Below are 23427 nucleotides of genomic sequence, written 5' to 3'. Positions count from 1 at the left end.
CTGCACATACACCATAACTTTGTCCGCCCCCGGTAGCTGAGTGATGCCAGCACGGCAGCTCAGCGCCTTCGGTCATAGCCCTCTAATAAAAAAAACTGAGTAAAGGAATCAACGATCAACTTGAACGGATGTCCGCCCAGACCAAACGCAACGAAAAATGCCGAACAAAATGAAAAAAAAGGAAAAGTGGTCAGCGCGACAGACTGTCAATCCTAAGGGCCCGGGTTCGATTCCCAGGTTGGATCGGTGTTTTTCTCCGCTCAGGGACTGGGTGTTGTGTTGTCCTAATCATCGTCATTTCATCCCCATCGACGTGCAAGTCGCCGAAGGGGCATCAAATCGAAAGCCTTACATCTGGCGAACATTTACCATAAATATGAAAGGAATCGGTGATGACAAGATAAAAATAATCTTAGTAGCTTAGTGTTGAAAATATTTATGAGACTCTATTTCTCAGTGCAAAATGCAAAGAAGACGTAGTAACTTGATGAAGAAAATGCTTCCAGTGTTGATCTTTGTGTGGTTGCCTGTCGACTTCTAAAAAAAAAAAAAAATGGTTCAAATGGCTCTGAGCACTATGGGACTTAACATCTGAGGTCATCAGTCCCCTAGAACTTAGAACTACTTAAACCTAACTGACCTAAGGACATCACATACATCCATGCCCGAGGCAGGATTCGAACCTGCGACCGTAGCGGTCGCGCGGTTCCAGACTGCAGCGCCTAGAACCGCTCGGCTACATCGACCGGCTGTCGACTTCTCCCTTCCCCCCTGCCTATGCTTCATTATGGAGCACGATACAAGGCGCGAGAGAGAAATTTTGAAGAAATCTGCCATTTCATATTTTATAAGAAAAAAAAAAATTTAACATGCAGAAAATACTAAGGCCATGTAACTGTATCACAAAGTATAATAACGAAGACGTTTTTCTAACAGCTGGAATATTTGAATACTGAAGAAATTTTTAATTAGTATCTTTATAATTTCAATTTCGTTAAAACTGAATCTAAAGAAAGGAAGCAGTATCATTTAAGTGTTACGGAAGTGCTGCAAATGAAATAAACGCAAAAACAGTTAGGAAATAAAAGAGCAGTAAGGAGAAATGAATGAGGAGCGTTAGTTATAACCAGCCAAAAAGGAAAAAAGAACATGAAGCAAGAGAAAAGAACAGTACTGTGATTATATTGTCAGCTATGACAACGGCGACAATAATTCACCTAGAGCCCTAGACTGATAACTCATAATGACGCTCGTCGTATCAGGCATATTTGCTGCATTTTGCGACACACTTACGTCAAAACTCTCGATTTTCAACGTCTTTCGCGAACTAGGTATAGCCGGGCGTGCGCTACCCGTGGTTACAACAATAATAGGGACTGAATAGACATGGATCATTGAATTCGTACTGCGCGCTCGCTAAGGCTTACCGTATTTTCTGCAGTTTAAAGGGAACTGACTTTATGATTTAAAAAAAAAAGATGAAATGTGAACAGATATGAAGATCTCAGAACATTTATTTTATTTTGTAATGATTGCTGAAACAACACAGCGATGTTTATTGTTATTACGAGGACCTTTTTTCACTTTGCGGATCACTGCACGTATTGTTAATGGGAGTTACTTTATGGCTTACGTTTCGATTTTATCGTCGTGAATATTGTGCGATTCGTGCCCCTATATTCTATCTCATCATGGACAGTGCAGAATATGCTTTTAAATCGCTCATTTGTCGGAACACATGACGTGTGGGATTAATATAAGCGTAATTTTTAAATTGCTGTGAAACATCAGGTGTAACATGTTCAGACATTGCGTGATGGCGTAACAGGAATGTCGATCGGCATCGTAATTGCCTGCTAACTGTAGTTTGCATTTCTCGGCCATGCTGGTAGTTAATTTTCGTATGAACACTGTCGCGACGCGTGGGTAGTGGTGGGGAGGCAGCCATCGCGTGTCGCGCATGCGCTCTACACCGGCCAGTGCCTGCAGCGCCGCCGCCGGTCTTCGCTGAACTGACCGTCAGTGCCAAGATGGTGGCTAGTCCGGTGGGGTGTGGTGTTTCCTTGGTAGACGATTCTGCCTAAAGAAATTAAATATATTATTAATTTTGTATCTTAGTAACGCATTAGGTTTTATAAGTGTTTTTCAATCAGTGGTGGCCTTTACTTGGTGAAATGAAAGTGTGCTAAAGATATTTTTTTGGTGTGCTGGAATGGTGAATTGATTTTTTCCCCCGAAGTTGAAGTGACGGAGGCACACCCCTAAAGTTGTCAACTAGGAGGACAGTAGCCGTTTAACCATGGCAGTCCGGATGGAAAACTCTGCGCCGAGGAAATTAAATTACAAAATGATGGTATGTCCTGTCTTGTTCTTACTTCATTTGTTGTATCTCATCATGATAGTAGAAAAGTAGTCATTTTGAACTTACGGCTTAGGCACGTGACCACACCCATGGAAGTGACGCTGTTTGTTGTACACGAAGATCACGCATTTGAACTTCTGACAAACGTTGCAGTAATCCGCAGTGGCCAGAAGGTGTTTTACTATGACGGTTTCAAAAACTATGAACATAGCGTATTGATTTTTCGTGAGTGGTGGAAGCGGGCAAGCCGCTTACTACTGTACTGTGCGCCAGCTGCCACGCGCTAGTCACTTGTTACCTGCGGTTACGGAAGCCGTAAGCGGTAGGTCATATGCCGGTGTCCTCGTGGTCCCAGCTTTGGGGGCGGTAGTTCGATGTTTGATCTGTTCTATCAAACATACATGTTTGTCGGTGCCGTAGCTACTGGATCTATGTTAGTATAAAAGGACCGACCGCAGACGTATTACAGTGGCTCAATTCAGCCGTAACCACTTAAACGGCCTCTGTCAACTGGACTCGCAATCCTTCATTGAAAATTGCAAATTGTATTGCCATTCATTACGTAAACGATAGCCCAAGATATAGGTACCACATTTTTGTACATAGACGGGGAGTTTTTCCTGATTGAAAAGTTTATTGTGTATGTAATTACGCATTACAAGGTGACTGTCGCTAAAAATGTAAGTGGTATGTGTTCCATGTAGTACGGGATATAACAGTAAAAAGCCACGTGTGACAAAGTTTTGTAGCTAAAAGATGTCGCTTAATAACCTGCAATACATAATTTTCAGTTTTATCGATAGATATTTTAACATTCGTAGATAATTTGTGCAACTATCTGCTGAAGTAGTCCAGTAGAAATTATTTTACGTTTAGCCAGATTAGCCGATGTTTGTTTGATATGCTAGAAATAATGGTTAGAGCTGTTACCTTGGTGGCATTAAGGGAATGCGGAAAAAGTTACCACGTACTACAAATATGGTATTGGTGTGTCGTAAAAGAAGTCTGGAAATCAGTTCAGCTGATTTGTAGATAGTACGTTATCTTCCGTGCACACGTCAATCCTGCCGCAGAGTCAACTCGTTTGACTGGGCCACATTTGCTCGTAATGAAGATGATGTACTGTTACAAAAAGTTAAAGCCAGAGAAATTGATAGCATCAAGTTGCTCTTTTCTCTTAAGATTCTAGTAGTTTTCAGTCTGCTGTGTGTGACTGCATGTATTAACTAGTAGATCTCTCAGAAGCGGCGATGTTGCTACGGTCAGTTTGAATATATACGTAGAGCTGAGAGCTCTAGCAAAATTCGTACTTAAAAGCTTGTAAGAACAATATCGCCGTAACTACGAAGGCGAAATTGCCACTCTGGACATGGCCACACATCAAGATTGTCTCGGTCCATTGGCTGCGCTGCCGTGATTGCCTCGAAGCCGGTTGGAAAATCATCCTTACTGGCGCCGAATAGCCCAGAATGCATGCTGCGACCTTGCTAGGTATGCTATCGAGGTCAACCAGTTACCGTAGCTGTTTGCTCTAGCGGCACCAACCTGGCAGCTATCTTGTGTGACCTATTTTCGAGTCCTGTTGGAACTTGTAAGAAATGTAACCTGACTGAAGAGTTTGGGGATCCGTCTGGAAGACGTCTGTCTTCGTATGCATTCAACAGATACACGCAGATTCGTCGATTTGTATTCAAAATGTGGTCGAAAATAATGTGCGGTAAATACAACCTTCATGTAAGACCCCTAACTGCTGAATGTTGGTGTCCAGCGTTTGCCGTTCGCCGATTAGTTGACATTAGATGAGAAGGAAAAGGGGGGGGGGGTGTTAGTAATGCCTTGAAGTAATCATTGAGCTATTGCGCGTCTACGTCCATCAGAAAAGTACGCACTCAGAGACTGCACTTGGGGATTAAAGGCGATTAGCCTGAATGTAAATAGCGTTCACTTCTGATCTAAGGGTACCACTAACTACTTTCTTGGCAAACTGTAAGACGTAAGGAATACAGTTGTCGAATATTATACTATGTGCTGCCGAAACACTTGTTCCTAAGATTTTCTGTCCTTATTTTTATCTTAACTAGGAGCAGAGAGCAATTGAGACAGTTGATAAGCCTTGGTGGTTTAACAGTAAAGCAACTGCACAGACAAGAACCATCCACTTGATAATACGTGACGATTGTGTGTGTATCCGTGGGACAAACAGATAACGGCTGGCACGGACGTTGGCCTTATGCGGCTGATACCCGTATTCGTTAGCTCCATGGAGAAAGGGATGTTTACGCAGATTGCTTATAATTACTTGCTTTTTTTGTCAGTAAACGTTGCGTGCTCACCGTACCGGATTTGGGGAGAGAGAAAAGCGAAAGACAGTTTGCCTACTGGACAAGACCATTTTATTCCCACAGTGACGACAAATTGACACAGCTGAGATTTCTGCCAGAATATTCAGGGCTTTTAGTTACACGGAATCCCCAGTTAATCCATATTATGGTAGTGGCAGTGTTTTAGGGGCTATTGTTTGAACTGATAGTTATTTCATCGTTAATTTGAAGGGAAGCAAACAAAAATGTCTGCCGAGCTGGTTGTTAGCAATAACTGATCTTTCCGTAAATCTATCGCATTATCTTCAAAAGTTAAATGCGAGTAAGAAAAAACTGACGTACTTCATCTTTATCTATATATTTCAGTGCCCTGCAACGGCAATTAACTATTGGAATTTTTTGATGTGCACAATGTTCAACAGCAAACTTGTCGTGTATAGCCCCTTATAACACGGAAACTTCTCGGGGTGAATTTTCCGTTCTACGCTACGGAAACTCTGCTAGAGACAGAGGACTGTAATAAGCCTGCCGGAGAGGCCGTGCGGTTCTAGGCGATACAGTCTGGAGCCGAGCGACCGCTACGGTCGCAGGTTCGAATCCTGCCTCGGGCATGGATGTGTGTGATGTCCTTAGGTTAGTTAGGTTTAATTAGTTCTAAATTCTAGGCCACTGATGACCCCAGAAGTTAAGTCGCATAGTGCTCAGAGCCATTTGAATAATTTTTGGCTAATAAGGCTGCTAAAGATGATTGTAAGCGTTGGACGGTTGCAGAACTTTTATAGTAACTGAATTCCGATACCTTTTGAACTAATCAGCGAAGACTAAGAACAGGATACTGACATGGTGATTAGAGAGCAGTGTGAGAGAATGGTGCAGAACACACAGTATAGCAGATACTTCACTTTCAGAAAATAGCTGACTGTAAGCAGTGTTATCAGAGGGTCTTGTGGGTTGCAGTATTGCGGTAATTATTTGAGACCTATGAAACAGAACCAAGCGGAATCTACTTGCCCTCTCGCACGTAGTTCCTATGCCTAATTTATTTTAGCTTATCGTCAATGCGCCGACTGAAGGCTGCGATCAACCGGACACGTATAAACTACGACGGCAGCTATTTAGAAACGTCTTTCGGTGTTGAAATTGTTACAAAGCCTTGCTAATATCTGTGAAACCCATGAACGGTTTTTACATACTCTTTTCTTCGCAGTTCTTCCCAAGCGATCTAATTGTTCAGTTTCTAATCGAAAACTCCAACTACAAAAGTACTACGCAAGACGTATATCTGCAGAGAAGTCAGTTTTAGAATTGTATTCCACTCGGTTTGCAACTGCACTTCAGTTTAAACTTTGGTCGTAGCTCGGCAGGTACAGATTCTCTTCCCCTCTCAAGATTGTAGCCTCATTGTGACTGCAAGCCACCTTCAGTGCAAAACTGAGCTTGTATGAACAGTTCGTAACAGGTGGTGGTCCACTAGGTATGATTTAAATTACCAGGTTTCGTACGAAAAAGTGTGACTTCAGAATAAGGTGTAAGAGGTATTTTTTAAGATGGTAGTAGGTAAACAGACCGCCAGCTTTGCTTGCTGTGTTTTAGTAGTTGCAGCATTGGGGAGTAATTAGTAGCTGACAAATGCTGGACTTCAAGTCGCTGTGTTGCACAGCTCGCTGGTGCGTAATGTCTGGTTTGTGCGGCACAGTAAATCTGCGTTATCTGTGAAAAGATAAACAACATTAATTGGGGGCTACCACTCCCGGCTGTGGGGACGTGGGAGTTGCTTGAAGCTCTTGCTCTCCCTTCGCTGTCATCGTAATCGTCCACCGCCAGATACTTGCTTGCAGTGTTTCAGATGGCGATGATGTAATAAGCAATCTTGAGCTCTGTGTGCACTCAAGTGTGTGTGTCGACAGCGTCGTAGCTGTTTATTCCGACTTCCACGTTCTGTGTACCAGGCAGGTCTTATCAGGCGCTGTTGCGCTCGGCCAATTAATGGACGCGGCCAAGCCTGCTAGCTGTATAAAAGAACTATAATATTTTCCGGATAAATGAGAGAAGGTGTGAACACCCGGGCACAGTGAAACATTACATCTTGCTTAGGACTATACTGCGAGAGTAACTTGCATACATGTAATGCTAATGAGCACTTTAAGCCTGATGTCGCTTAAAGCCGTCTTCACAGATCCAAACGAAATGTAAGTTATTAAAATGTCATACTACCACTGTTTTCGTTTGCTGGTCTAGTTCGTCTGAAGACCCGTCTTTCAGATGTAGCACAACTTGATATTTAAAACAAGTTAATAAATTGGTCGTGCCACCTTGAATGAAAAGAGCAAAAACCCCGTCAAAGTTTTGTGTGTCTGTAGCGTTACGGTTGCGATGACAATAGGCGTTGGATTACATACGATACCAGCACAAATATACTCTGTGTGGTTTCATTTCCGAGTGTTAAATGCAGACATATTTTAATTTAAAGCGATGTGATTGGAAATACCACAATTATACGTGTACTCAAATGGTTCATCGAACTGAGCTCAAAGCGATAGTTCGCGTTGCTGGTCTCGTTTATGCAGCGGACAATTTTACATGCAATTCCGCAGGGCTAGAACAGGAAATTATTTGAATAGGAAATGTGTCCTGCTATTCTCGAGAGTGAATTTACTTTGTGTGTGCTCTGCTGCGGGGTACTGGACAAAGTTCAGTTCAGCAGTCGTGTTAACACGCCACGAAAAAGAAATTACGACGCTGTTAATCGCTGAATTTCACTTTCGTAGTACGTCCTATCACGATACCACTAAATTAAATGTTTTGTAAAAGAATACCATCACCAAACCGCTACCTGGAACTCATTCGGCGAATTGTACTTCCATATATCACCCAGCACTATGTCATGTATAACACGTATTTCAGCAATGAAGAAATCCGGACGTACATTGAAGCTCCTCTTATTATGACGTTCGAGTAAATTTCGTGTAGCGTGGCCTGCCACGAATTCTCTCCTATGTCAGCCTTTTCATGTCAAAGTACCTCTTGCAGCGTACGCCCTCAGTTACTTGCTGGATGTATTCCAATCCCTGTCTTACTCTACAGCTTTTATCCGCTACAGCTCCCTCTTGTACCATTGAAGTTATTCCCTGGTGTCTTAACAGATGTACTATCATTCTGCTCCTTCTTTTCAGTGTTTTCCATATACAGGTAAGACAGGTTACCAGTCGAAATTATCTAACGATATAGCAGCACGTAAAGGCGACGACGACGGAAATGATGTATCGAGCAATGCATTAAATCAGCGAAAATCCATATTTTGCGTTGACTGGAAACAAAAAATTAACTGTCTGTGTGTGTTGAAAACAGATGATATCAGTGTGACGCGTACCAGGCTGCATGGATTCACGTGAAGCACAACTCTTACTTTGCTTACACGAGATACTGAAAGCCATGGATAAAGGTAGTCAGATGTAGTCCTCTATTTCTGAAAACCATTGGATTCCGTTAAACAATATTCTCATTATCAAAAGTATGATCGTATGGGGCATAAAGCGAAATTTGTAACTCGGTTAAAGATTTTTTGGCAGGTAGGACTCAACAAGTTAACTTCGATGCAGTCATCAACAGCTGTACGAATAACTTCGGGTTTGCCGGAGGGAATTGTTTGATGCTTACTGTTCCACGTTTATTAACGGCCTTGCGGACTGTAGCCACAGACTTTTAACAGACGATGCAGTTATGTGTAATAAAGTACTGTCTTAAAGAAGTTACGCGAATATTCGCTCATATCTTGACAATATTTCCAAGCATTGCAAAGATGGATAACTTACCTTAAATGTTCAGAAATGTAAAATAGTGCAGTCACTTAGTATCCTGTGACTATCAGCTCGAATCGGTCAACTTATGCAGATACCTGCGTGTAACACTTTGTAAGGATATGAAATGAAACCGTCACATAGGATCAGTCGTACGTAAAACAAGTGGCAGACTGCGGTTCATTTCTAGAATACTAGTGAAATAAAATCAATCTACCAGGGAGACTACACACAAAACATTCGTGGAACCCGTCCTATAATATTGCTTAAGTGTGTGGGACCAGTGCCAAGCATAACTTACGGGGGATGTTGAACGTATGCAGAGAAGTGCAGCACTGATCAGAAGTTTGGTCGACCAATGATAGAGCGCCGCGAACATGCTGAAAGAACTGAGCTGACAAATGCTTGAATTAGACGCATACTATCCAGAGAACACATACTTTGAAAATTTCAAGAACCAAATTTAAGTGATGAAACGAGGAATATTTTACAGACCCTTATGTATCGCTCCCAAAGCGATCACAAAAATTTGACTAATTACGCCACGCACAGAGGTATTTAAGCAATCATCCTTTCCGCAATCCGTACGTCAAAGGAATGAGAGAAAGCTCTAGTAACTGCTACTGTTTATGCCGTGGTAATTACCATAGACACTTCTGTTGTCTCAATTAAAAATGAGAGAAAGCTCTAGTAACTGCTACTGTTTATGCCGTGGTAATTACCATAGACACTTCCGTTGTCTCAATTAAAAATCTTGACAATTGTGGAGTTAATGTTAGTACCTAACGGATTTCCCTCTGCCATATACTTTAGTGGTTCGCAGAGTATAGACATAGGCGTAACTGTAAGTTAATGTGTCTGTTGAAGCTTTCTGGTACAGAGGAAAAACTATAATTGTTGCTTTGGCCAAGACTCGAGACATGTAGATTAAACTGAATGATGTCATGAACGAACTTCGAGAATCTAGCAGAAAGAATGCTTTAGTTGGCGTCCGCTAATTTTCGAACATAGCTGTGACAGTAGTAGTGTGTATTACGTTGTCAGATTTTTCCGCTCGCCCTGTAGCGTGTCGCGATGGGCGGGGCGGCACCGCCAGATGTACTGGGGAAGCGGCAGGCCGAAAGCACGCGCCGCTGGCTCAGCAGTGGCAGTGGTGGGTGTGGCGTGACGTCAGGGCGCGGCCGCTGCCGCCGGAAGAGCAAAAAGCTGCGGGGGGGACCTGTGGCTCGCGCGCTGTCCTGGCACCGCTCCAGGGTCCACACTCCACAGCGCGCTGTCTGCTGCTGCCCGACAGTCGCGAACCGCAGACACTGAACCTGCAGTTTCTACCCCCTCACAATGATCCGGTCCTCGTGCCCAGTCGTATACCCCACACTCCTGCCCTTAATATAGTCCTTACGCACTTTGACATGGGTGGCCTTCAGTCCTCCAACAAATCACTCAAGCTACCCACGCTAGTACTGTGCATAACCACTACTTTACGCCCATCCCCAAGCGTCTTAGGTCTACAACCTTGCTTCCGCCGTTGTGTAATAGACGTCAGAGGCAAGTGGTAGCGCTGGTGGTCGTGTCATACAATAAGTTTAGACTTTTATAAACTTAACTCCATCAAGATATTACTCTATTTTTGATTGCATTATGATGTTATTCTCGTTTGAATTTGTCAAACTTATGAGTCCAGTTTCTTTTAATTTTCTGCTTTAACATGAAGAAATCTGCGGCTGAGGCTCATAAAATGCTGGATAAGAACTATGTTGAGGCACCTATTAGTGGAAGAAATAGCAGAGAATGGTTTCAACGCTTCAAGAACGGTAATTTTGACGTCGAAGACTGGCATGACGGTGGAAGAAAGGTTTTCGAAGCCACCGAAATCGACGGAAACAATCCCAAGAGATCGTTATCGGAATCAATTAATGCGTCTGAGCCGACCACTGAAAGACAAATGGCCACAATACAGCGATGGACATGAAAATGTGATTCTGCGGTATGACGAGGCTTTCTTGCTCGCTCCCCCCCCCCCCCCCCCCCCCCCGTCCCTCCACCCCTCCTTTACGTAAAATCCATCGAAATATAATTGGAAACGTTCAAAAGGGAAGTCCTACCTCACCAGCCGTATTCTCGAGACGTTGCCCCCTCCGACTACCACCTTTTCTGATCAGCGGCTCACGGCCTGGCTGGTCACCCCCTTTGTTCACATTAACAATTGCAAACTGGGATCGATTCTTGTATCGCCTCGAAAGACGCCGTCCGCAGCTCGCGGTCGCGTTCTCGCTTCCCGAGCACGGGGTCCCGCGTTCGATTCCCGGCGGGATCAGGGATTTTCACCTGCTTCGAGATGACTGGGTTTTTGTGTTTTCCTCGTCATTTCATCATCATTCATGAAAGTGGCAGAATGGACTGGGCAAAGGTTGGGAATTTGTACGGGCGCTGATAACCGCACGGTTGAGCGTTCCACAATCCAAACAACATCATCAAAAGACACCCTGTTCATCCGCCGCGGGTCTAGTACGCTGTCAGAAAAATGGGAGAAAGTAGTGGCCGGCGGTGGCCAGTACTTTGAATCGTGTCTTTTTTGATAGTTTTTCGCAATAAAACCACGAACTTAGAGGAAAATGGCGTAAGTAAAGTTGTAGGCCTAATACTTCCATTAACAAATGGATGTCTCCTTTCCTATCCTGTTTTAGTCAGGTTGTGCAATTTTTTTCCCCTTATTGCGTTTCATTTTCACCTCATTAGCTACTTTACCTGATCATCAGTATTCTTCTTTAGCCCTATTTTTCGAAACATCTATACTTGTCTGAGCTATTTATCGCCCTCATTTCACCTCCATCAAAAGGCTGCACACCACCTTCAAACAAGATTCAGTAATTCTTAAAATAATTGTAAAGTGTTAGCAAATATCTCTTTTTTTCATAACGACTTTTCTTGCTATTGCGTCTGCATTTTGTCCCCTTCACTTCGGCTGTTGTCAGTTATATTGCTGCCCCGATAACAAAACTCATTTACTATTAGCGTTTCATTTCCTAATCTAATGTAATCAGCCTCATCTGATTTAATTCTACTATATTCCAGTAGCTCAGAGGAATTAGTAGTTAGTTTTATAGGTTACTGATTATTTTACTTCTGTTGTTGTTGTTGGATATGGATATTAAGGATATAAAATTTTTAGAGGCACAGCAAGTTCCCGGTTACCAGGGTGCCGATTATCGGCGTCTAGTTTGGCAGTTTTTGAAAAATATATAGAGAAAACGGAATCTGAAGTACTCAGTTATAATTACAATGAATATTATTCTGTACAATACAGAGTTCTGGTTGGGAAGACATAGATTACGTGAATATCCGCGAGTGATTTAGAGATTGAGCAACTTAGCGAGACGGAAATAGAGTACGAAGTGTATTCGATAGAGAAGGCGATCGAAGTACTCGTTATCATGCACAACGAACCACTGAAATGTGTTGATATTTTGAATAGGCGTTGATCTGCATACAGGACAAAATTCGTGTGACTATGCTGATGTTCCATCTGTATCGAAGTGGAGTCACGTGGTCAAGAAAAAGTGAATGAAAAAAACAGAAAAAGTAAAGTATATTTTATTTAATCCGTGTTTTGTGCTTTCGGGTTTTCCTCTACTCCAAAGAGCAGTCTTTCTGACCCATATCCCAGACAAAAAATAATTTGTGTGTTAGGTTGCATAATATACTCAAAAGTTTTGCAGCTTCTAGCAAGAGTATCACTGCCGTAGTGGTATGTTATATTAATAGCTTGCTGGAAAATGAGAGTTCTTATCTCAGAAGTCAAGTATTTTAACGTGTACGCCGGTATTTTCTGGCAACTGCTCAAAAAAAGGCGTGCACCCCACCCACGACTCGCGTACGTTTTCGACTGGAGACTACTTTCTCAATACTTTTTTGAGCACAAAATATCGCTACACATGCCAGCTACCTCTTTCGCGAGGATAAAAGTGCCTGTATTTGTGTGTGTGGGATTAGATTCAAGGGAAGCAGAAAATGAAAGAATAAGAGGTGCAAAACAAATAAGAAACGTTACCCTGAAATGAAAACACCAATAACGAAAATAAAGGGTATCCGTTCGAAAGCGCACATCTTTGAAACCAAAATATGCTGGTCGAAGATTCTCAATACTATGTTTCTCCATGTGGTATTCTGTCCAACTGTTTCAACTGGTCCCATATATGCCCAGTTGGGTTCATGCCAGCAGATACAGAATGTCATTCATGCCTCCTGGAGCAGAGGATTCATGAGCTGGACACAGTGTCGTCGTGCATTATCATCTTGGAAGATGGACCCGTCGTCGAAATGTTTACTGATAAATTGAATTCCCGGGAATTTGTCGCAATAACTTCTCGTCTGAGAACAGATCGTGCAAACCATATGCCACGTCCTTCTCGGCGGGAGGAGTTCGTTTTGGCCCGGCTACGAATTGGACACTGCCAGTTCAGCCATCGCCATCTGCTGACGGCAGCGCCGGCGCCGTTCTGTCCATGTGGGCAATTGCTGACGGTCCGCCACATTTTAACGTTCTGTCCGGATTTTACTACGCTGCGTCTTGATCTTGGCCTACCATGTACTCTGGATGCCATTTTAGCGGATGATCCAGGAGCTGCTGCTCGCGTTCTTCGTTTTATCAACTTGACACACCTGTCTAAGGACGTTTGATTATGCTGTAGTTTTTTAATCCTATGCCTGTTCATACGTCTTTTATAGTTTTGTCCCTTTTAGTTGCTGTTTTAACCTTGTGCCTCGCGGTACATTCCTAAATTAGTCAGGGCGCTAATGACCATTGTAGTTGTGCGCCCTAAAACCACAAAAAAACCATATGCCCATAAGGGCGCTGATGACCACGCTGTTGAGCGCCTTTTGAATCCATCGTATCGAAATGTTGACTGCAGCGCTGAGCAATTCGTTGGCGTATCCTGTACGTGCGTGCGATAATATGTAGGTAGCAGTCATTAGTTGCCGTTGCTGAATGCAGACGACTCCTGTGAGAAATGTCTTCAGTGTTGTGGGTGCGGTGCAGTGCGCTCATACCGCGCACAAGACGCGGCCTCCGCCTTCTCGAGCTCCGTGTGCCAACGCTCCAGTGGCAGCAGCGCGGCGTACTTCAAAAAGTGCTCACAGTGGGGGCGCCGCAAGGGGTGCAACAGCCATACCGCTGGAGTCGACGGAGCCAATCAGAATGCAGCCCCACGTGATGAAGTCGTGTCGTCACTGCCCGGAAGGGGAGCCGTCTGGTGGGTCTACTGCATTACTGAGCAAGTCCCCTCTCAGTCGGGACGCTGTCATAGTTTTTACGGGAGATGAACTTTGGCTACTGACGTGGACACGAGTGATTACGCTGAGCTATGTTTCACGTTGTTTTCAGAATAATGTTCTAAGTTGTAATTGATTCCAACTTTCCATATGGTAGTTTGCACCTGGGACACAACAGTGTGTCTCAAGATAAGCGTTGAATATTCGAATGTAATCACCATGCAACATCCCCTGCTGACAACTCTTCTTTCTGTAAAATTACAGTGGCTGCTTGGTAGCCCTTGAGTAACCCTTAGAGCCATGTATTAGACTGAAGTCTACACAAACCGCACTATCCCGTTGACGATCTCAGCCACAAAACAGCTCTAATAAACTGCACTGTGAATGCTTATTTACTTTTACCTTTGTTGCATAGGTGGGATTGCGCTTTCATTTTCTGTGACCAAAAGAGTACTGATAACAAGGCTTCCGATCAAAGAAACACAAACTATGCAAGTCACGAAGATGGTGCAAGACATTTTTCGAGCAGTAGACAGAACCGAAAACTGGAGTGTCCTTGCAGTCGAGAACTTTTCACAGGAATTTTTTAATGTGGCGTAAAGGTACTGTAATGATCTTGCCATCCAGTACCTCAGATTGCAGCCATTTACATGGCATCCCGAACGTGACACAATTATAGTCACTAAGCAGGGAACAACGCGTAGTTAAAATTTGATTGCGAACGCTTTGCAGAGCCTGTATCGGCAGAGACCTGCAACGTTACCGGGGTTTCTTTAAATATACCATAGTCTGTTATAAGGCACTACGTTGCGAAGACTTCACGCCGCGTCTATGGTCACGTAGTTTACGATAAAATACTCTAATGTGAGTAGCTACTTTGCGTTAACGGTCAGCGTCGATACCTATCATCACGGAGGTCCCGGCGCGATTCTCGGTGACAACTTCGAATTTTTCCGTTGTGAAAAAGTTTGTAACAATATGAACAAAGGGTAGTTGCTTAGATGATCACGTAGCGCAGGTGAAACACAAGCTACCCAAGTTGCGTAGACCCTGAAGACGTAAATGAAGAGGGGAGTCATCACGGCTTTTTTGTGTGTATTAGGTAGTATTTATTGCGGACGGGTTATTCAGTGAACATTTTGACGTTTCTTGTTGTAATGTTCTACAAAACAGAGAATTGACTACCTATTCTGACCTGTTGCGAAAATCATTCGTTTTGGTATGATATACGGTACACATTGCTGATTTTTAGTAATTAGACATCACGTACTTCATTAACGAAAACGGTCCCATGTTTCAATAAACATTCTTATTTATCATATCAGTCAGAAGTCCCGTTTCGATGAATGCCACGACGTCACCAAATGTTACGCGCTCTGTTAATCCATACGTGCACAGTGGTCTGGTCGATCGCAAAATGCAGGAAATCTTCAGTACACGTCATCGCTGTGGTGTGATACTCCTGAGTTTCCACTTTTCTCCTTTGTATCGTTCATTGCATCAAAGTTCTAGTGTGGGAGATGCCTTTGATGACTATACAGGCCAGACCTGGTATGCAAACTGCAACCACGTAGATTACACGTAACAGATGACGGAGGGAGTGGCTGGGCCTGACGAAATTCTCATATCTGCCGTTTCTCATTCCTCCAGTTTTCGGCGTTCCTGCTCAAAATGTAACACAGCGGCTGAAGTAGTTGTGCGCCAGCGAATACGGTCTTCTGACGAGGCTCACAAACTACTCAGGTCAATGTTTAAAGACTTCAGGGAACTGATCCTTTTATAGCACTAGAGGAGCAACACGGGGGCGTCTACCTGTGCTCACTTCACTATAGGAAATTAGTCGATAAGTGTGTGGTTCCTCATCCTCGGGAGATGCCCGTTCCATCGGAGTTGCTGACCAATGACGGTGGCTTCTGTACTGTTAATCTTCGCCCTCTAAAGAAGAATTGTTCTTGATATGAAGTCATCTTATTACATTCTTAATATAGCTTAGCTTCTGTTGCTGTAAGCGTTCTATTTTGTTAAAATGACAACGATGTATCGTCCAGGTTTCGGAACCATAGACCAAGGCAGAAACAACTGCTTGACACATCGTCAGTTTTGTTGATAGTGTCAGATCTTTATTAAGGAAAACCTGATGTGTGAACTACCAAAAGTAACATGAGAAACACATATTATGTCCTCCACGTCCTTTACCGATTAGCAATTAGTTGATAATGTAGTTTCTGCTTAGAACAACTGATCTACTTGGTCATCAGGATGCTGAGAATAGAGATACTAAAATCTGGAAAGGCTCAAAGAACTGGCGCCGCGGGTACTTTTCTTTTTCAGATGTTGATATTCAGACCAAACCGTTCATATGCCCTACTGGACCAATTTACAGACAGTTACAGACCGCTCTGTGGCGGTACGGGCTGGAGAAACTTTGTCTTCTGCATGCTTAAGTTACAAGGCTGAGACTCGTGAACCGTTTAGTATTGAGTCTGGTCTGAATAGTCCTCTGTCAAGTATAGATGAAAAGTTCTACTCTTGCACTGTTTACAGACGATGTTTCGTGAAGTATGGCTGCGAGGTACAAGGCAAACAATATTGGTGTGAGGACAGATTCTAGTTTCAGCCCATTAATAATAGGGAATTCATCACATGCTTCACCCTGGTAAAGACTTGCCCAGACTTTTCATCGTGGATAACTTGAATCAGTCCAGTGAAGTGATCAAGGCAGCCGGAACATTTTAAGGTCTTCCACAAAGCTCCTCTGGGCACCGCGTCAAAGGCCTTTTCTAGCTCATAGAACATTATGTTGTCCCCCGCACATGTTCTACAGTTTTCACGCACAGATCGTACCAGTGGTACCTCTGGAGGAGCGAGATCAGCGCTGAGAATATGGAAGTACAAGAGAATTATACCACAAATGTTACTATCTACAGAGAGTAAGTTTATGCCGTGGTAATTACCATAGACACTTCTGTTGTCTCAATTAAAAATCTTGACAATTGTGGAGTTAATGTTAGTACCTAACGGATTTCCCACGTCAGAAGAAAGAGGGAGAAGAATCTGGTTTTTAGAGGCAAGCCACAACTTTTAATGATCTTCAGGGGAGATGTTGGAAGTTAGGGGGTGCCGTTCTCGGTTTCACGCTCCCTACAACGGTGGTACTTCAATGCAAAGGTGTGCTGCATGTTATAAGACATGCCTGAGGAAATCGTCAGTAGCAGTACCAGCATGATTTAAGAGTGAACCGAAGCACTCTTTGCAGTGACTCAAGATCCTCCGACTGTCAGTGAGCATGGTCGTACTGTCGTCAGCTTACATGGTTCCTGATGTCCGAACAGGTCCATATATCACTTTTATTCCAGCGTAAAAGCTTCGCAGGAGCCTGGCACCTGACAGACCCTGGGATTCCTTAGCTTTTTTCGCCATTAGTTCTTGTCTGGTCTCAATTCTGTTTGAGCTTCTGAAAACTTGTTTATTTTCTACGGAAGATGGATCTTGAACAAGACATAGGTAAACATACCATTCGATTCTTACTAAATTCTTAATCATTTCATTATTGTTATCAGACTAGTCATTTCTCTTCATCTAATCCAATGGTCTCTGCAGTCATTTTGGTTGTGTTCTTTAAAGGAATCCATTCCTGTTCGACATCTGTTTGGTTAGCTGATGTTTTCATAAGTCGATCTAAAATTGTCTCGCAATAAAGACCGCAGCGTTTTATACTGTAGACTGTTGTTGTTGAAGATGGCTAACTGGCATTTTTTGTTCATTTTGTTTTTTTGTTCATTCCAGCAGACACCGATGTTTCAAACTATTTTTGTGATCAGAACGTCTTTCTAGTTATATTACCTTGTGATGACATAGTTAGTGAGATGCCACTGTTTCTAGCATGGACGTATCCGTGTGGACGTAAAACGATAAGGCATGCGGAATTGTGCATTGGTGATAAAAAGATCCTGGTAGCAGAGACCAGGAAATATTCCTTTTGCATTGCATTTTCTAGCACCTTGTTTACCCATGTTGTTTTTCCAAAAACAATTGCCCCACCCCACCCAACCCCCCTCCCCAACCTTCTACTGGAGTCGCCAAGTAAAAAGAGTTCATCTTTCATGGGTATCTTTACTGGGAGCATAGGCGGAGACGGAATGACAAAACCATCTCCAGTGAAAGGAATTCGAAGAGTCAGAATTCTCCCATTTAATATATGTTATTTTGCTATTTTTGTTTTTGCTGCAAATTCTACACCAGTTCCTTGGTTCCTTTGTATCCTTTGCATTCCAGTAGTACCTTGAACTATTCTCACTGATGTCTCCTTCATCTGATAGTCTGGTTTCACTCAAGGTAGCAACATGTATCTGTAATCTAGCTAGATAGCGGGTGACGAGAGCTGTTCTATCTGATCTGTCTAGAGTAGTCCTGACACATCATGTTTCAATATTCTTAATCATATTGTTCTATCTTTGTTTCCTTTGTTTCCTTGCGCAGATGAGTGACCTTTCTACCGATTCCCAACAAGTTGCAAGTGTGACTGCCAATATTTACCCCACCTGTTTTACGTCGTGCCCCATTCGGAATGGCTGTTGATATACTTTCCGGGATGTGAGGTCGTGGTCCAAGAACTTTTTCTGCTCCTTACGTTTCATCCAGGACTGCGCTGGACTTCCTCAGAGGCGCTGCTCCGCTGAGTCTTGCCGACAGTCGGTCGTGGAAGCCTTCATTCTACAACCATTCGGAATGGACAGCAATTGTCCAAATAGTCCTACCCAGTCGGCAGATGTAGGACCCGACTCCTGAGCAGTCAGAATAGTTCTCAGGAATAGGACCGTCACACACCTGCCGCCCACGTGCAAGTCCATACTAGCAGCTTGCAGCGTCACGCAAGCCTGCTACCACCGCCCATATTCCATCGCCATTGGGCTTAATAAAAGACGCCAGGAGCAATTGCCATTCGCGTGTTTTTGTTTAAAGGCATATCTCATCTAGCGAGGTAGTAACCCACTCACTACGATCCTGGAACAATACATCACGGCACATGGGTGTGACATTGGATTTCAGACACTTGAACAAACTGCCCCGAGCTCAAGGACAGCTGAGTAGCGCCTTTACAGTCAGTTCGTCTGGCGTAACATGTTCCGCCTACGCTGTCTTTGAGAATCACAGGTGTGAAAGGACTATGGAAAAGGGTGTCAGAGGAGTGGTGTGTTGTGGGTCGTAATTCGTCAGGCTCAGTCGTTGAGTCCTGTCTGACTTCTGAGACCCTCCCAGTAACTTCGTGGCTACGCTACAGCCGGTAGAGGCTTCAGCTTCACGCGGACACTCAAACCTTTCCGTACACATGGTCAGTGCTACAATAAGGGGGTGTTCCCTGGACTTAAACAATTCACAAACTTTGGCACACCTCTGATATAACAATCTTATCATACAGTTTCAGGTATTTAATTGCTCTTAACGATCTTATCTGGCAAGTCATCTTTTCCAGAAGAGAATTTATCCTCGGGTTTTCTGTAAGTAGCTTCTCTATATTAGAAGCAAGCCTCCCATTTCACCAGTTTGTATAACAGCACAGATAATGTTCAGCAAGTGCGAGGTAGGTGTAAATGTGCCGCCTCAATTTTACACCAGAAATTGCAGATTCTAGGACATAAAGAACGGACTTGGAGCAACCATTTGGATAAGGCTGTAAAAATTTTATGACTGCACTCAGAAAACAAATTACCAGATATCAAATAGCTCTGAGCACTATGGGACTTAATATCTGAGGTCATCAGTCCCCTAGAACTTAGAACTACTTAAACCTAACTAACCTAAGGACATCACACACATCCACGCCCGAGGCAGGATTCGAACCTGCAACCGTAGCAGCAGCGCGGTTCCGGACTGAAGGGCCTAGAACCGCTCGGCCACAACGGCCGTCTTCCAGATATCCATCATGTTTCAAACTTGCGTATCTAAAACAACTTCCACCTTGCTTGATAACGCTTAGGTAATCATTCTCCTGCATAAATAGGTTTCTTTGGTGATTTTCAGTTCCGTCAAACAATTCATCTTATCGGACGTTAATGTTCACACATGCGATATGCAAATATGGGTAAGAAAATGCCTCTTAGCACAAACTCACATTTTTCTTCCCTAATGAGTTTTTGGGAAACTATATTACATTCGTCCTCAACATATAGAAGTATTATCCACGCAATACCACTGTTTGTTTTCATGTCTTAACACAGACAATTTGACATAACACAAGCTCCAACCATAATAATCGCTGCAACAGTTAGTAAAATGTCATATGAGACCAGCAACAAAGCAGCTCTTGTATGATATGCGTAGTTGTCCAGCTGCTGCTTTTAAACTTTGTGCGGGCTTCTAATAGAAAATCTGAGTTTTCAGGAGAATCTGTTCCCAGTGCCTTTCCCCCAGTCAATCGTATTCGGGATGTAAGTATCAACAATAAATGCTAGTTTCGTTTTCCGATGTTGCTAAACAATTGGGAGATACCGATATTGGTCATTTTAGAACCCGACATTCTAAGTATGTTAAGCTCTGCGAGGTCTGAGCAAACCGTGATAATCGCTAACATTTTTGAGTACTCATTTGCAAAGGCTTTGTCAGAATTTCGTATATTTTGGGACTGTGATGTAATTCGTGTAATGCATTAGCTGACGGTACGCTCTTTCTTCGCTCGTCGTTGATCATTAAATTCTTGGTTGCCAGACAGCCGCATTTGAAGGCAGTTCTTAGCTGCAAACATAGCGTGACCGGTTGATAACCTTTGAGCTCGCAAGTAGCTGTGCGCACGATAGTAGCTTCTTTTGATAGCGCCCTCGCTGCTGCGTAAGGATGTTCCGCGAAACACAAGAGTCTCCACGCAAAGATAGGGATTGCTAAACAATGTTATCGTTACAGATACCGTACTTGGGAATTCTGTGAATTCTCTTCAGGGAATTACTTGAGCCTCTTCAGTATATGAGATAGGAGTGGGCACTGCGTGATATGTAAAAACAGAGGATCCGAGACAGTGATCCTCGGTAGAGGGAGATAGTTTCTGAAATACAGATCTTTCAAAACGGTAACGCTTTTCTGAGCGTTTTAAAAGTGTGACTACAATATTTGAACTAGTAAAAAGTAAAACTCTCATGTGCACCAACAGCCTTTTATTACATGTGGTGTTAATTAAATTAAATATTTTCTTAGTTTACTATTTGTTACAAAAAAGAAATTACAACAATGTGATCACAACTAATTTGAACTACAAGATATTTAAGAAGAGAAAGTCTAGATCTAAAGTACAGTGTAGCATCACACCAAGTGTTACTTGTCTTACGTCGATCCAACCGCAGCAAAAGTTCTATCGTACCACATCTCAAGATTTGTGATTCTGATTTTTTTCGTCAGAGATACCGGTACGAATAACTGTGCGTACAGTCACAACTCAAGCACTGGGAGCGAGACAGTTTCAGTTCAATCCGTTTGCAGGAAATTCTTGTCCAAACAAGGAAAATCAAACAGTATTTGGAAGAAAATGACAAATCATTGCGAAAACGGCATTCACGAGTTCATTTTGTGCGTTAAGGCACACAAATATATTTTCTGTTTTAATAAATAGCCTCTATAACGATCGGATTGAGGCTTGCGAAAATTTAATATCGCTACCCACAGTCACGGAATTTCGGTAAATTCATAATGCGACTGTCTGGCAACCAAGAATTTACTGATCAACGACGAGCGAAGAAAGAGCGTACCGTCAGCTAATGCATTACACGAATTACATCACAGTCCCAAAATCCACGAAATTCTGACAATATAGCCTTTGCAAAGTATGTAGTAATGTGATTTTATTCCTATTATCTCCTTAATCTGACTTCTGTGACCCCAGGTTCCTTACCTCAAATTGTTCAGTGGAGCATTATCTATGTCATGTTAAATTTTTGCTCGCCATATATTCGGAGTAGTATGCTTAAAAGAGGTTGTTTAGAATCAATTGCTGGGAAAGTATATTTGATAAAAAAATTAACAAATTGACTTTGAATACAAAGATGAATGTGAACTGTGTGTGTGTGTGTGTGTGTGTGTGTGTGTGTGTGTGTGTGTGTGTGTGTGTGTGTGTGTCATACAATTCGGCGGCCATGACTCTTCTCAAACGAGATCCACGTTGTACTTTTCCTTCCCGTTGATGAATTGCATGAAACTGTACATCTCGCAACGGAGAAGTTCCCAAACACGCTGTTTTCTTGAGTTTGTTGATGATTAGGCTTTCAAACGTTTGAGGAACCAGGGAAGTACTTCTTAAATGGTAAAGTCATTTACTCACGGTATCTTTAAAATTCGATGGCGCATTCTCGTTCAAAACGCTTTCAGTCTGAAGATGGATGCGGTACTGTCAAAGGCTCTACTCTATACAGTAGTCGCAATAATACGTACGTACCACTTCAAAAGTTCAAATTATTTCAGGCTGTAGGCTGCTGACTGAAATGAATTTTCAATGTCCCTTCAGCAGGAAAGTTGGTTTCCTACATGCAGAACGGCCAGTACATAAGCACATGGTGTCATGTTCTCTCTTCCTATTTGTAGCTATCGAACTCATTTTATTATTCTGCTGACAGATTGTAAATAGAGTTGCAGGAAGAACCTGAAAATCATCATCGCTAGGACCGCTCCTAGGATATCAGTATCGTACTCATGCACTATTTGGCGGAGGTGTTTGATGATGGGTTGATATTCCGTCAAGTCGGACGTTACATCTTTCCAACATGGGCGAATTGCCCATTCCATATTAGTTCACGTATTCACAACCACAGGCGTAAATCTTACTAGGGGTACCTAGACCTTTTTGGTCTTGCGTCACGCTAGCATACGAACGCCGTGTAAGAACGCAGTGTGTTATGAAGAGAGACGAGTCACTGGGAGAGAGAGGAGGATATTAAAGATGGGTGCTACTTGTAATGGGGAGAAAAACACCATTTGATTCTTTGCTACATTAAATGCCAATGAAAACAGTTCGACGATAATAACATTAATGGTAGTGCTGCTAAATCCAAATGTGAAACTCTTGTAAACCAAGTAAGTGAGAAGTAGTAGTGTCGATGTTGCAAGGAGGAAATAAATAGATTAATGACCAATAGATGCTGGGGGAAAGGGAAACCGTGTGTAATGTGATGCAGTGCGTTTCACACTGATCGCTATCGGTCATGTTTGAACGTGGAGATAAACTTGGGAAGCAAACGATTGCTTTGTTCTAACTGCGACGCATGTTGGAGGTAGTTCTGTATTTGTTTAGCTTGCTATAGCGCGGTTATTAACGGATCCAGTGCTCACATAAAAGGAAAGTTAACTGATATGCTCAATGAAACCATTGTCGGTCGGTATGTTCGTTTAATGACGTTCTCCTCCGATGGCTGTACCTGCTGAAATTACAATTACGTCTTTTCAAAATGCTGGAAATGTCAGAGATGGTTTTTATTAGTATGAAAATGAAGCATCTCTTTTGGTCTTCAGTCTTTGGAGTTAAATATTATCGAGCCATTGTGATCTGTTGTCATTACCGCTTCTCAAGCTATAGGAACAATATTTTGCAAAGGATGGTATACAGTGTCGTGGATCAGTACACAGGATTTATATTACCTATCCTCATTCAGACGGTTATGGCTGCGAAGCTACGTCGTGTAAGAGGGCGTTGATTTTTTTT

The 23427-nt window shown here is 42.9% G+C and overlaps 1 protein-coding gene across 2 annotated transcripts in view; it reads left to right on the top strand.

Annotated features, from left to right (window-relative positions):
- Positions 1 to 2032: 2032 nt before the first annotated feature.
- The window catches only part of LOC126356167 (protein alan shepard), a 394981-nt gene continuing 373586 nt past the window's right edge, over positions 2033 to 23427 (top strand). For both annotated transcript variants that reach the window (XM_050006925.1, XM_050006924.1), the window contains exon 1: positions 2033 to 2353. In XM_050006925.1, coding sequence (XP_049862882.1) covers positions 2300 to 2353 — 54 coding nt within the window. In that variant the 5' untranslated portion in view covers positions 2033 to 2299. The remainder of the gene's footprint in view (positions 2354 to 23427) is intronic.

This window comes from Schistocerca gregaria, chromosome 3, assembly GCF_023897955.1.
Source record: "Schistocerca gregaria isolate iqSchGreg1 chromosome 3, iqSchGreg1.2, whole genome shotgun sequence".
Taxonomy (NCBI): domain Eukaryota; kingdom Metazoa; phylum Arthropoda; class Insecta; order Orthoptera; family Acrididae; genus Schistocerca; species Schistocerca gregaria.
This window is presented reverse-complemented; position numbering and strand designations above follow the sequence as displayed.